This window comes from Diabrotica virgifera, chromosome 6 (genome assembly GCF_917563875.1).
Source record: "Diabrotica virgifera virgifera chromosome 6, PGI_DIABVI_V3a".
NCBI lineage: Eukaryota > Metazoa > Arthropoda > Insecta > Coleoptera > Chrysomelidae > Diabrotica > Diabrotica virgifera.
This window is the reverse complement of record NC_065448.1, coordinates 226046648-226063111: the sequence shown is the minus strand read 5'-3', so window position 1 is coordinate 226063111 and position 16464 is coordinate 226046648. Positions and strand designations below refer to the sequence as shown.

Genomic DNA, 16464 nt, shown 5'->3' with positions numbered 1-16464 from the left:
TACTTTTAAATTATGCTGGGTTCGTGTATTCCTTATCTTTACAACCATTTTTCCGACAAAGGTAGTAAGTTACAAATAATTATATTCTTAAACAAAAAATGTAATTGTCTGACAAAAATGTTGGGGCAAACGAACAGAAAACTTAATTCTTTTAGGCTATCGACGAGAAGGTATTATCAAAAAAATTTTTAAAACAGTTCTCTCGGTTATTTTTGAATCGATTTAGCTCAAAATTGGTACACACACTAAGTAAAACATTTAAAAGGGTATGACGTAGAGCTGTACCCAAAATTTTCCCAAAAAAATTTCCGACAAGAGGGAAAATTTTAGAAAAATTGTGATCTGATAATTTGTGTACATACTCCTTGAACAACGACAAACATCGTTCTCTATTTTTTTCTGGAATTAAAAAAAAATTTCAGCACATGTATCAGGTTTTAAGTAGTTATATTAAAAAATCAAAAAATATAAGTGTCCGACATAAATAGTGGGGCAAATCCAAAATCGGACAAAAAATTTAATTTTTATTAATAAACTATACTTTTAAACTATTCTGGGTTCGTGCATCCCTTATCTTTACAACCATTTTTCCGACAAAAGTAGTAAGTTACAAGTAATTATACTCTTGAACAAAAAATGTAATTGTCTGACAAAAATGTTGGGGCAAACGAACAGGAAACTTAATTCTTTTAGGCTATGGACGAGGAGGTATTATCCAAAAATATTTTAAAACAGTTTTCTCGGTAATTTTTGAATCGATTTAGCTGAAAATTGGTACAAACACTAAGTAAAACATTTAAAAGGGTATGACGTAGAGCTGTACCCAAAATTTTCCCAAAAAAATTTCCGACAAGAGGGAAAATTTTAGAAAAATTGTGATATGATATTTGCGTACATACTCTTTGAACAACGACAAACATGGTTCTGTAGTTTTTTTTTTCTCGAAATAAAAAAAATTTCCGACACAAGTATCAGGTTATAAGTAGTTATATTACAAATAAAAAAATCTAAGTGTCCGACAAAAATATTGGGGCAAATCCAAATTCGTACAAAAAATTTAATTTTTATTGATAAACTATACTTTTAAACTATGCTGGGTTCGTGTATCCCTTATCTTTACCACCATTTTTCCGACAAAAGTAGTAAGTTACAAGTAATTATACTCTTAAACAAAAAATGTAATTGTCTGACAAAAATCTTGGGGCAAACGAACAGAAAACTTAATTCTTTTAGGCTATCGACGAGAAGGTATTATCAAAAAAATTTTTAAAACAGTTTTCTTGGTTATTTTTGAATCGATTTAGCTCAAAATTGGTACACACACTAAGTAAAACATTTAAAATGGTAGACGCAGACTTGTACTCAAAATTTTTCCAAAAAAATTTCCGACAAGAGGGAAAATTTTAGAAAAATTGTGATCTGATATTTGCGTACATACTCCTTGAACAACGACAAACATAGTTCTGTAGTTTTTTTTCTCGAAATAAAAAAAATTTCCGACACAAATCGGGTTATAAGTAGTTTTATTCCAAATAAAAAAATCTAAGTGTCGGACAAAAATATTGGGGCAAATCCAAAGTCGGACAAAAAATTTAATGTTTATTAATAAACTATACTTTTAAATTATGCTGGGTTCGTGCATCCCTTATATTTACAACCATTTTTCCGACAAAGTAGTAAGTTACAACTAATTATATTCTTAACCAAAACATGTAACTGTCTGACAAAAATGTTGGGGCAAACGAACAGAAAACTTCATTATTTTAGGCTATCGACGAGGAGGTATTATCAAAAAAAATTTTAAAACAGTTTTTCTCGGTTATTTTTAGATCGATTTAGCTGAAAATTGTTACACACATTAAGTAAAAAATTTAAAAGGGTATGACTTGGAGAATTGAGAAGAAGACACAATGATGAACTCCAGACAATATACGGAGATGAAAACATAGTACGCTACATTAAATCAAACAGAATACGATGGGCGGGTCACGTACTAAGATCAAGTGACGAAAGACTTCTAAACGCCACATTCTGGGAAAGGCCCGATGGAAAAAGGTCAGTTGGTCGCCCAAGAAAGAGATGGAAGGACGCAGTAGCCAGCGATCTACGCAAAATGGGAGTACAGCAATGGGAAATAGCTGCTCAGGACCGACAACAATGGAGGGAAATAGTAAACGCGGCCAAGACTCACATAGAGTTGTAGAGCCAAATGATGATGATGATGATGATGACTTAGAGTTGTACCCAAAATTAATTTTGGGTATTAACTACAGTTACATTATTAACTACATTTTTTAACTACAGTTAAGAATTTAATATTCACCATTGGCGCGCATACGGGTAATATGAGCCGAAAAATACGTAATTTAATATGAAGTCAAAAATGTATAAAAATTAATTTTTTTTTAAATTGTACCAAAACGCCCCATTATTTTTCTCCGACAAGTGATCCAATATGCATTACACATGTAAAAAAACAGTACAAAATAAAAATAACATCTGTGGTAATAAATAAAAAATTTTCAGGAAATTGACATTTTCAGCGCGTCCGACTGCGCATATGCCCCGTGAAAATTGTCCGACAAGGTTACCACATTATTGTAAAAAGGTTTTATGGTAGATTTCGTTAAAATTAGCTATGTGGTAATAAATTTATTATTTTCATAAATTTTAAGTTATTTTTCGGGTGTAACTACAATGATATTATGCTAAAAATGATGGTGTATCGCATATTTAAAATGCGTTTATCTCGAAAACGGTTGAGTTTAGGAAGATGAAAGAAGTATACCTTTTTTAAGTAAAACTAATAGGAAAATAAAAATTTTAATGTCAAAATTATACAGAGTGAGGGATAAAAAAAATTGAACGTAATAAATGAGTGCTGAAAGGCATATGTGGCGCCCTCTGGGCAATGCATAATTTTTGGTAAGGAATATAGATTTCTCGACCCAAGAAACCCCCAGATATAAAATTTCATGTTGTTATCTCATACCTATCAGGAAATATTCAATAATAAATAAAAAAAAAGTTTAACTTTGACACCCTGTATCTCGGCTATTATAAACTTTGTACTAAGGTAAGTTAGCTTAAATCGGCCTATTTTAACCTCAGGGACCTGAGGTTAAGCTATGGCCCATTCTTTACCAAACACCCTGTATGCATAAAAATTACTTTTTATTTTAATTGTACCAAAACGCCCCATTATTTTTGTCCGACAAGTGATCCAATATGCATTACACATGTAAAAGAACAGTACAAAATAAAAATGACATCTGTGGTAATAAATAAAAAATTTTCAGGAAATTGACATCTTCGGCGCGTCCGACTGCGCATATGCCCCGTGAAAATTGTCCGACAAGGTTACCACATTATTGTAAAAAGGTTTTATGATAGATACCGTTAAAATTATCGATGTGGTAATAAATTTATTATTTTCATAAATTTGACATATTTAGCGTGTCCGACGCGTCATATGCCCCAATATTTTTGTCCGACAAAATTGTTTTCGTTGTTTATATGATAAAATCCATTGATTAAAATAGAATGACCAATGTGGTAATAAATTTTTTTCTTGCATAAAATTGACAACTTCGTCACCGCTTGACAGACAAACGCCCCACTACCATAATGCGCCAAGCTCAAAATTTGTCCGACTCCACCCAAATAACAAGTACAAAAAGTTTCAACGGTGTGGTCATAAATAATAATTGTATATGCGGGCCCAAGGCCTATTATTCCTTCACTTTCAAAAAATAATGCTTTTTCAAAAATGGATTCACCAAATACATTGAGCAGTAGCTGATACAGAATATGTCCCTCCCTAATTCCTCTCTTGATTTCAATTTCGAACTGGGTTGGTTATTAATTACAATTTGTGCTCTTTGACTAGTAGGTACCTAAAGGTTTTTATTATTAGGTATTCATAGGGGAGATATGCCTGAGACGGCATACTTTTTTTTAAATGTTTTGTAATCGATAATCGATAGAGTTAGACATGTAATAAAAATCAAAGTCAGTGCTAGGAACATTTACATAAATATAACATTATTTTTTAACAAGGTACATATTATAGTTTTTTTCTGAAAAGTATTACATGTGCCATCTCACCCACATACATGTGGGTAAGATGGCATACCCTTGAAATAAAGGCACTAATCTCGACTCATGTCACAAATAATTTTTTTTGTAGTCTTGGGTACACCGGCACATTCGGAATATGACCACTTACCACAAATTTGGCAAGGTTAGTCATTTGGCACATCTTAGTCAGGTTTTTCGAGAAAGAGATAATGAAAAGAGGCCATTACAAAAAATGCAAGCAGCATCTTCCTCGTCACTTGTCTCAACATCGACGGAATCGATTTTGTCGGTTCGAATTCCTCTTAAAACGACCCATAACTGTAACGACAAACTTCAATAATATAACAAAATTAATGCAGTGTAAAAACGCATAAGGGTGAGATGGCATACCTATGCCATCTAATCCACCTGCTTACTATGCCATGTCAGGCAACATTGCATTCATATCGTTTTTTTAACCTAATTTTTCTTAAGAAAATTTTTAAGATACAAATCGATGCTGGCGTGATAGGCATAAGGTAAAAGAACATCACAAAATTTAAAAACGTAACTCAGGTGTAAAGACTCGCGAATAGGGAACTTGCATAAATTTTTAAATTCGAAAAAAATGTTATAAATCACAACAGAACATAATTTAAAACATGTATCAAAGATAAAAAAGTTTTGTTTGTCTTTCGTTTGGCCCCTAAAGACGATTAAAAATTCAAATTAAAACAGGTGGTCCAAAATGCGTCGTGACGTCACTTGGTTTTACATGTACATTTTTCCAATAAAGTAAACAGAATTTTAAATTAGACGTTATAAACGTCAGTAGAAAATACATTTATGTGACGTTACAAGTGTTTTTGATCGTTAGACCTATTCATAGAAAATTTGTACTTTTACAAAATGGTTTTATTTTCAATAGTAAACCTTCGTTCCTTTCCTTCAAAAACAGTATAAAACTACAATTGTAACAAACTGGTATATATTATTACAATGATATACGATAAATGTCATTAGAATATAAATATTTTTGACTTATTCCACGACGATGAGCTTGCCAAATACCCAAGTAGGTGGAGGCCAATAAACTAAAGAAGGAGAAGAAGAATATACCTAAATATAAGGTTGTGTCTAGGTATACGCTAACGTGTACGCAAATAAAAAAGTTAGTGTCAGTGATTTCTTATTTTTTATTTGTTTAGTGTTTGTTTTTAAATTAACTACGGAGTGTGGACAATTATTTAGTTCTTTTAATGAGTTTAAGAACATTTTAAAACAGTACGAAAAAGATAAGAGACTATAAATTAATATATATTTTTTTTAGTTATAAATGAAATAGTATTACCGTAAAAGATTAAAATATAAGGAAGACTTAAAGCTTTCACAATAATAATTAACTTGTTCTGAAGCTATTAACCTTTGGGGCATTTTTGTAATCAACTATTCTAAATGAGAACTAAGCCACAATTTAACTAAAAAATTTATTTTATTAACGTTTCGACTTCTAAACCGGATGTCGTTGTCAAAATACAAAATTTTATTAAATTAAACAAAAATGTTGTTGCTTTTATTAAGTAAAAAATGTTTTCTAATAATTTATTTAATCTGACTAATTTTTGTATTTTGACAATGACATCTGATTTGGACGTCTAAACGTTAATAAAATATTTTTTTTTAGTTTAATTGTGGCTTATTTTGCATTTAGAATAGTTGATTATAATAATTCACTTACGTATAAAAATTATTTTAACAATATTTTGTACCTACATGTCATGTAAACTAAATACATATAATTATTTTGCTAACCTAAATATATACTTTTATATTATACGTTGATTTATTACAATTAAGTTTGAAACATCTGAATAGTTCTGCTTCCCTTCCCTTAACAAATATGTTTCTATCAAACAAACACTAAACATATCAAAATAGCATGTACCAAAATATATAGTCACTGCGCAAGCTAAATAATGACGTCACTGGCTTGATGAAGTTTAATTCGCGTCTACCTAACTTTTTTATTTGCGTACACGTTATCGTGTACCTAGACACAGCGAAATATAACCATAATAAAAACTAATGCAAAACTATGTGACGTCACGGGCCGTTTGAACTACTTATGCCGCAGAAGACTTTAAATATGTATTTCTAAGTTATTACGAATTTTTGAAGCGTGAAATTTTGGAAATCTCATTTTTAAACAAAACTGAACATTATTATCTAATATAAAAAAAATGTGCAAGTTCCCTATTATAATGTGATACAAAAAAAGTCAATAAATATTTTGTCCTACTTAATTAACATTCCAAAGGCTACTGCTGTCAAAATAAAACTAACATGCATAAGTTCAACAATGTTGACACATTTTAACTTGAGGAACTGAAAACTGTCACACTAGGCACCAAATTTGGAATAGTTTACGAAAAACGCGTGATATGCCATCTCAGCCAGTATGCCGTCTCAGACATACTTCCCCTAAGTCCCTTTTGTCTATGTTTTGTCTTTAGAATTTGCACTAATTTTTCATATCGCACTTTGTCAAATGCTTTTTCAAAATCAATGTAACAAACATTACATTCATATCCATGCATCTTTGAGCTATCATATTAAAACCAAATAACGCCTCTCTGGTTCATAGTCTGTTCCTGAACCCAGATTGACCATCTATTCCTTCTACCAGTTTTTTTCTATTTCTATACAACCATGTATTATTTTCAAGAATAATTTGAGACATGTCTTATTGCCTAATGATATTGTTCTGTATTCACTACAGTTTTTAGCATTTGTGATTTTAGGGATAGCGCAAAAGATGTAGAGTAACCATTGTTTCACTATATGAATTGTATTGTGTTAACCAAGTTTATTACCTATACTTAATGTCTTAGGTTTCATCATTTATGCATTTTAAACTTTCTGCTGTTTTTTAATGCCATTTTATTTTGTTCTTCTAATATCTTTAAAACCACACAATTTTCTACTTCTATCTGTTCTGCTCTATTGTCTTTCTTTGAACAACTTGTGATGTAGGTATACTGTCTATCTCTTTAATTTTTTGTTAGTAGATACTCAACACTAGTTTCCCATTTGTAGGTATCTTTCAGTATTCCCAGTTTTCTTTCTCTATGGTGAGTTGTTTAATTTTTTTGTGTCTTTTCTATCATTCTTCTATTTTTGCACATTGCTTTTTAACCATTCTTCTTTTGTGTCCCACTTTATTGCACATCTGTTTTTTTTTGGTTTTATATTGACAGCTTTCTTTTATTTAATCTGAAATTTCCTCTGTCATCTATTGTTTCTTTTTATATCTGGTTAGTTCTTTTTCACTTTGATCTATTGCTGCCTTTATTAACCTTCATAGAAAAAAGACGGACTAATAATAGACCAGGGCGCATCTGTAAAAATATTAGTACATTTGGACGTTGAGAGGTGACTCAAATTTTTTTGCAGAAATTGGTTGAAAATAAATCAAATAATAGTATTTGAGTTATCCTCCCTCTCAAAAATTTAAATAATCAAAATATCAAAAAATTGAGGAAAAATTCGATTTTTTTCTTGGTTTTTTGATTATAACTTTAAAAGTATTCATTTCCGAGAAAAGTTGTACTGACATAAAAGTTGCGTAATTAAATTTAGTACAATATAGAAGTGGTTAAAAATTTAAAAAATAGTCACCCTTGTTGCAAAATCGCAATAATTTCGAAAAAAACCATACAAAAACAAGTATTCGCATTTTACGTTTTTCAACCATTTATGCTCTACTTTTGACCTTCATATTTGACCCAGAAAAACCTTATGACATAATAAAATAACATTTTAAATTTTATTAAGATCGGCTAAATAGATTTTGCAAAATAAAATTTGAAATCCAGCTTTCGTAAAAATTATTCATTTTTGCAAAATGTTACCGGACTGAAAATAAAGCAGATAGCAAGTTGAAATTTTTTTTGGGTATAGAAGTGTACTGTACCTTTCATTCGCAATTTTGCAACATTAAAATCGATTAACACCACGGCGTCAGGAATTTTTTTAAATAAATATTAATTATTGGTGCTACGCTCAGGACAGCGGATAGTTTGCTCTGATTGGGCATTCCAATGACCTTTGATAATGATTGATACATTTTAATTTATATTACATTTCGATATAAATAAATAAATTTGTTTATTGCAAAATAAAAACAATTTTATTAGCAAAAACTTTCTTTGTTCATATATTTTAACTTAAATAATAAAAGTTTATTATTTTTAAACATATGCAATTGTTTAAACAATATTTCACAAACAATAATAAAATTAGTTTGATTTTTGTGGAATTAAAATATTAAAATACAACAAAATATAGAGTAAGAAAATAATATATTAGATAAATATTGGAAGAAATTTTGGTGGAAATCAACTTGTGTGAATCGAACACCGCTGTCCTGCGCGTAGCACCAAAAATTATTGTTTATTTCAAAAATTTTCTGACGCCGTGGTATTTAATCGATTTTAATTTTGAAAATTGCATATGAAAGGTACAGTACACTTCTATAAGCAAAAAAAATTTTAACTTGCTATCTGCTTTATTTTCAGCCCTGTAACATTTTGAAAAAATGAATTTTTTTTGCGAAAGCTGGATTGCAAAATTTATTTTGCAAAATCTATTAAACCGATCTTAAAGAAATTTACAGTATTGTTTTACTGTATCATAAAGTTTTTCTGGGTGAAATATGAAGGTCCTAAGTGTAGCATAAATGGTTGAAAAACGTAAAATGCGAATACTTGTTTTTGTATGGTTTTTTCGCAATTATTGCTATTTTGCAACTAGGGTGACTATTTTTTAAATTTTTAACCAATTTTACATTGTAGGAAATTTAAATACGCAACTTTTATGTCAGCACAACTTTTCTCGGAAATGAATACTTTTAAAGTTATAATCAAAAAACAAAGGAAAAAATCGAATTTTTCCTTCAATTTTTGACATTTTGATTATTTAAACAATATTCCGGACCTTTTTGAGAGGGAGGATAACTCAAATATTATTATTTGATTTATTTTCAAGCAATTTCTGCAAAAAAATTTGAGTCACCTCTCAACGTCCATCTCAAAACAGATCCGCCCTGGACTATAAGCGATAAAGGGCTTAATAAGCGATATACTACACTATTTTTCTGGTTTATCATTCAAAAATAAGTTTTACGGTTTTATTCATCATCATCATTGGCTCGACAGCCCTTTCTGGGTCTTGGCCTGTTCCAGGATTCTTCTCCACTCTGATCTGTTTCGTGCTTTTTTTCTCCAGTTTTTTATTTTTAAGGTTTTTATATCATTTTCTATTTGTTCTAAATATCTCAGCTTCGGTCTTCCTCTTGTTCTTTTTTCTACTGGCATCTGTTTGAATATTTTGTTTGGTATTTCGCCTTCTTCCGTTCTTTCTACATGTCCCATCCAACGCAGCCGTCCTATTTTAATGAATGTTATGATATCCGGATCCTCGTATATTTTGTATAGTTCAAAGTTGTACCTTCTTCGCCAAATTCCATTTTCTTTTGTGCCCTTATATATGTGTCGCAAGATTTTTCTTTCAAAGGTGGCTAGCAATGTTTCCTCTCTTTTAGTGAGTGTCCAGGTTTCTGAGCCGTATGTGAGTACCGGTCTTATTAAGGTTTTGTATATTTGGCATTTTGTTTTCCTGGCGACGTTATATGATCTTAGTTGCCGAATTAAGCCATGGTAACTTTTATTGGCAATAAATATTCGCCTCTTCACTTCCTCTGCTACGTTATTATCAGATGTGACTAGGGATCCCAAGTATGTAAAGTTTTTTACCCCCTAAATGTTGTACCTATTCTCCTATTGTTATATTTTGTGGCTGCCTTATTTCTGTGTTTTTACTTACCTGCATATATTTTGTTTTGTTCTGGTTGATTTTAAGGCCACTGTTTTGTGCAGCTCGTTCTATTTGATTGAATGCCTCTATCATTTCTCTTCTTGATCTTGCGATTATGTCAACATCATCTGCAAATGCTAGTATTTGCACGCTTTTATTAATTATTGTTCCTCGAGTATTGACTGTTGTGTCCCTCATTATTTTTTCGAGTACGATGTTGAACAAGATGCATGATAGAGCGTCTCCCTGGCCTAGTCCTTTTTTCACATCTATTGTTTCTGTTAGTTCGTTTTGTATCCGGATTTTACTTTCTACTTTTAGAGTTAGAGATTCTTTTATCAGTTCTATTAGTTGTGTTGGTATATTAAATTCTTTCATTGCTTTTATTAAGAATTATCGGTTTATATTGTCATATGCGCTTTCGAAGTCTATGAAGAGATGATGTGTGTCGATGTTATGTTCACTTGTTTTTTCGAGGATCTGTCGCAGAACAAATATCTGGTCTATTGTTGACTTCTGTCTACAGAAGCCACTTTGGTACCTGCCAACTATTTTTTTAGCGTGTGGTCTAAGTCTTTCATAAATGACGTTGGACATTATTTTGTATGCTGCATTCAGCAGCGTGATTCCACGGTAGTTTCCACATTCTAACTGATTCCCTTTTTTATGTAATGGTACAATAATACCACTATTCCACTCCACTGGTAGCTGTTTATTTGACCATATCTTTGTTATCAATTCATGTATTGTTTTCTGTAGTGCGTCTCCTCCTTCCTTCAGTAATTCCGATGCTACTTGATCCGATCCCGGTGATTTATTGTTCTTTAATTTGTCTACTGCTGTTATACGGTTTGTCTATGGTTTTATTATTATACATTAAAATCCAAATAACAAATGGCAATTAATTAAATATCTACATAGTTATAAAGTTAGATCATAAAGGACGGACCGGGGTCTGAAGAGACCCCAACTTAAAAATATAAAGTTTGAACTCAAACCAGCTCCTAGACATTAATGTTTACTTCATGATTTATCAAAAAAATGAATTTGTAGATATGTGAGAGGTCAGCGCTTAAAATTACACATATGTAAAAATATAGCAACAAATTATGTAATGGGGTCGGAAAGGCCCCCTTTCAGTCTTATGAAGGTTAATAACCATTTTGTATCTGTGTCATTATTTTGCAAAATTTGTTTCTATCAGGCATTGTCTTATGAGAGGGTTCCTTACTTTACTTGTATAGATTTTTGCATATGTGGTTCTTTGTTTTTCATTATTTTCATTTTGAGTCTAATTTTGGTCACACCCAGGTTGTGAACTGATCCTGTGTTGGAACTCAGATATGTTTTTGCTGATCTAATTGTGTTCCTGTATCTTTATAATACATACATAGTCTATTTGGTTTCTTACACTTTTCTCTCCTTGATCTGCCAGTGACTTCCATGTGGTATAGTCTTCTCTTTGGCAGTTTAAATAATGTATTAGCTATAACAAAATTATTGTTTTGGCAAAATTCTTTAAGCCCTTTTGTTTATGTTTCTCATACCTGTACATTCCGTGTGTCTCTGTGCTTTCTTCAACTTTTTAATAAGGCATGTATACTGTGCAACTGCTCCAAACGATACGGCATGCGCTCCTCTACATATAAACCACCACTGATTGGAGCACCGAGGCAGATTGCACACTGTTGCACTGAGGGGGAGTGCCAACGTATCCACTATGTGGAGCAGTTGCAGGAGCAAGTAGCACCAACATAATGGAGACATGCATTTACACAACACATTTAAACTTAGTACTAATGAAAAATATGCACTTGAAAAACATAATCATATATTTTATTTTGCTTTATTTCAGAGGTAATGAGTTTGACAAAGACATTGTCATTTGATTTTTCATGTAGAGGTGATAATTTGTTCCTGAGAATATATTTTACTCAACTACCACTGCCACAGTTTTACCCAAAGATAGGAAACTGCCTGAAAGATCTTTTTATACAGCTTTTTGGACAAATTTGTTCCAATACATGTAAGTATATTATCATTCATATTGTTCTAAAAGATGGAGTATTTTTTTAAATTCCAGATGATAATTTTGAAAATACTTCCAAAAAATTCCGTGGCAAGTCAGAGATACAGAACTTGTATGATAAATTAAAAGAAAAAAGGAAGACTGATAAATTTGATTATAATGTTGAGGAAAATGTGCAGCATCACAATTTAAAATCTAAGTTGAAGCCTTATCAACAAGAGTCAGTGAAGTGGATGCTATATCGAGAAAGAATGGAGGATAGTAAAACAGGTACCAATACCATTTTTAAGTTATTAAATTACTCTAGATAAGTAATCACTTTTCCAATTTTTGTATCTCTTCTCACTCAGTAAGAAACCTAGCTCAAGCTCCCCAAAATAGTATGAATTTTCAGCTATGACTTCATCATGAATTGCAAGATGGTCCTCTAGTCAAATATCAATAGTTTGGCATGATCATTGTAGGGGTGACATCATTTGTTCCTATTATGAGAGATCCCTTTCTTATAGGTCTGGATCCCGCGTATGAAAAAAAAGTTGATTAATAGCAAGCTGAAAATTTGTTAATAGCTTAAGGGTGTCTAGGCGGACAAACTTTGATATATGGGAACACTGGAACAGGGGAAGTTTTAACTGTGGAACAGGTTAAAAATTTGGAACGGTCAGACCACGAAAACGGCACATGTATTTTGTCCGACAGAACAGACTTAAACTCTCCGAACAGAGATTAAACTCTCATGCAAAAATCAGACTGCTATTTGTCACCAAATGGGCGTTTTAATGAGTGGAACATGTAGAATATGTCAAATGACAGGAATTATGACAGGTGATAAATAGCAGTCTGATTTTTGCATGAGAGTTTAATCTCTGTTCAGAGAGTTTAAGTCTGTTCTGTCGGACAAAATAAATATGCCGTTTTCGTGTTCTGACCGTTCCAAATTTTTAACCTGTTTCACAATTAAAACTGCCCATGTTACAGTGTTCCCATATATCAAAGTTTATCCGACTAGACACCCTTAAGCTATTAACAAATTTTCAGCTTGTTATTAATCAACTTTTTTTTCATACGCGGGATCCAGACCTATTATGTTTCCCAAATGATTTATTTATTTAGAAGGAGGGATAGTGGACTAAAATTGTGCTGAGTCAAATTTTTTAATCACATAGAAAATAGTCCAAGAAGCTTAAAATAGGACAAAACCTCGCAATTTTTACAGAATGGATCGATTTGCTTGAAAATTTGAGAATAAGTAGTGGATAGTCCAAGGATCAAAATCTATATGATGCCGACAGGCGCTTTTACCATGGGGGTGGTTGCCACCCCATGCATGGGGTGGAAATTTTTTATTATATTTTGACTGCAAAAGTTAGTAAAAACATTCATTCTAAGCAAAAAATGTTCTATACATTTTTTTGATAAAATTAATAGTTTTCGATTTATTCGCTATCGAAAGTGTTGGTTTTATATCGAAAAAATCAATGTTTTTAATAAGTTTTCGGCTAATAACTCCAAAAGTTTTCGTTTTGTCAAAACAACTTTACTTAACAAGAATGTACCTTTTGAAAAAAATAAACAAAACCGTTTCTTTTAATTTTTAAGACCAATAGTAATCAAGCTATACACTATTAAATGTTAGCTCTTCTTCGTCAAATGCTAAATACTGTAGTTTCAAAGTCAAAAGACGGGAAAACTATGCATTTTTCGAGGATAACTTGTTTAAACCACTTTAAAGCATTTTAAAATATCTATCTCCAGAAATAAAAACAAAGTCTCTAGCTCAAAAATTAAGTGACATATATTGAAAAGAATGCTAGTCCCTACTTTTTTCAACGAAAACGTCAAGTCAAGTCAAATTTATTCATCACATGCGACATTATACAAAGTTGTACATGTATGAGACAAGTCAAAGTTACAGACATATAATGTACATCTTAAAGGTATATAAATTAATAAATACGACAAAACATACTTAAAAGTTATTTTTAGAATATGGCTCTAGCTCATAAATGTATTGATGTACACACCTACGAAAGTTTGGCTGATGTAAATTCATTCGTATATCTATTGACAATTTGTTAAAGAAACTTATGGCTGCATAATGTGTGCTACCTTCCAACAAAACTGAACGATGTTGTGGAAGCATAAAGTGATTGTCTCTGAATCTTGTTGAATAAACATGGTTAAATTGAAATTTATTGAATTCATAAATTTTGCAATGTAAATACATTATACACGAAAATATATGCAGACCAGGAATTGTAAAAATATTATTTTGTCTAAAGATGCCTCTACAAGAATCTCTAAATTTCATTTTATATATTATCCTAATAGCTCTTTTCTGAAGTACGAATATCTGCTCTAATTCAGAGGTACAACCCCAGACTTCAATGCCATATTTGGCTATTGAGTAAAAATGCAACGTGATCCGAAGCAACCTCCTAATCACCACCCTAATTAAAATTAGTCATTAACCTTATTTGGTCTTCTTTATTTGTATAGTGTTAATAGGTTCTACAAGTTTGACTGGCTTAGAGTGATTAGTTTAAAAAAAATGGAGTTAGAAGCGAATAACGAATTTTTGTAGGTTGGAAAAAAATGTCCTTTTCTTCAGAATAGAAAGATTAGCATCAGAGATACGAAAAAAATATTTCCTACGTAAACATTACTATTACATCTTAAACTAATTTAAAAACTTTTTAATTGTAACTTAATTTTTAGATTTCTTGGACCCATTTTACATCCTAATCAAATTAACATCAAATAACGAGATATATTTTAACAAGTACACAGGATTTGTATGTAATGAAAAGCCAATAACTACTCTCTCTACTAAAGTTGGCATTCTGGGTGATGAAATGGGTCTAGGAAAGGCTGTAGAGGTTCTATCATGTATTTTACTCAATCCCAAAATTGAACCAAAAGAAGATAAAAATGATCATTCGAGAAAACGTAAGAGTTTCATTGACGAATCTAATGATCCCATTATCAAAATTCCACAAAAGAAATCTAAACAGATACAGGAACCTAAGAAACCATCGTATGTTATAAAACCAAGGGAGGTACAGGTAATAAAACCAAGGGAGGTACAAGTAACAAAATCAAAGGAGGTAAAAGGCAAAACCATTCATTCCAAACGATTTGAAAATGTTGATAGAATATCTGTTCGGTGTGTTTGTAGAGAAAACGGTGTGTCAGAGGAAACAGCTATTAAATGCACAAGTTGTAATATATATCAACACCCCAAATGCTTGGGATACACAAAATCTTTAGGGAGGTATTTTTGTCCACAATGCTGGATCAACCAGCCACTTATAGAGTCCAAAGCTACTCTAATAGTAACTCCTGTAGCTTTGAAAAACCAGTGGTGCAACGAAATTGCCAAATATGTTAAAGGAAACTTGAGAGTTCTGCAGTATCAAGGACACAGTGTTAACCCTGTTTACCCCACTGAGCTAAAAGAGTACGACATTGTTTTAACCACTTACAGTATGCTTCAGCACGAATTAAAACCAGAGGTAAGTTTGTATACAGGGTGTTTCATTGGGAAAGTAACATACGTTAACTGTAGAAAGAGGACACTTAGGCGGTTTCAAAAATACCATACTTAATGGGTCTTACTTCATTAATAACAAAGATACTGGGTGTTTTATCTATTTTGCCATTTTCTTATTTGACTCATAACTTTTTAACCACACTTATTTTATATTTTATATTTGGCACGCAAATATTATGTAAGGTGTACAATCAACTAATTTATTTAAAATTGTAAAAAATCCAGGTCCGGATTAAAAAATATCTAAAATCCAAAGTTTATAACGAGGGAATAAATAGTAGAGAAGAACTTCTTGAGCGGATTCGAGACGCCTTCCAATAAATGAAGAATAACTTTGACGATATTAGGAAGTCAGTCAGACAAATACCAAAAAGAGCAAGACTTTGTCTTCGACAAGGTGGTGGCTATTTTGAACAATTACTATAGTTTTGTTAAGTTATTTTTTGTTTTTTTTTTAATTTGTAAGATAGTTCCTTGATTAAAGTTATGTATTTTTTGTGGACTCTTTATAATTTACATATTCATTAATTAAAGGTGAATATTTGTTATGATTTGTCGTCATAATAAAAAAACACTAAAATGTTAACATTTAACCAATTTAGATTAAATAATGGTATTAATTAAAATTAAGTTACAGTTTAATTTTTTTTACTTCGAGCTCTCGCAATTCACATAATTTCAAAATTTTACCAGAAAAATCATTTTGCCGAAGATTCAAAGTATACCACTAAATTTAGTTTTTCGTCCTCTTTTAAGTGCAAAATCCATTTAAAAAAAATTAATGTACAGGGTTATTCACTATATTTTGACCCCCTGTAAACTGCTTTATTTACAGAATTAGAAAAAAATGTAAAATACAAAACTTATTCAATTTGGAAATTATGATTTTTTGACTTATATATCGTACTAGTGACGTCATCCATCTGGGCGTGATGACGTAATCGACTAT

At 31.3% G+C, this 16464-nt stretch overlaps 2 protein-coding genes across 4 annotated transcripts in view; one reads left to right on the top strand and one right to left on the bottom strand.

The window, feature by feature from the left end:
- LOC114342438 (uncharacterized) overlaps positions 1-16464 on the bottom strand; it is a 211228-nt gene that overhangs the window by 30020 nt on the left and 164744 nt on the right. The window lies entirely within an intron of this gene.
- Positions 1-16464, top strand: part of LOC114342439 (E3 ubiquitin-protein ligase SHPRH-like) — a 160832-nt gene that overhangs the window by 14874 nt on the left and 129494 nt on the right. For all 3 annotated transcript variants that reach the window (XM_050653774.1, XM_050653773.1, XM_050653772.1), the window contains exons 2-4: positions 11789-11959; positions 12017-12232; positions 14681-15477. In XM_050653774.1, the coding sequence (XP_050509731.1) occupies positions 11789-11959; positions 12017-12232; positions 14681-15477 (1184 nt within the window). The remainder of the gene's footprint in view (positions 1-11788; positions 11960-12016; positions 12233-14680; positions 15478-16464) is intronic.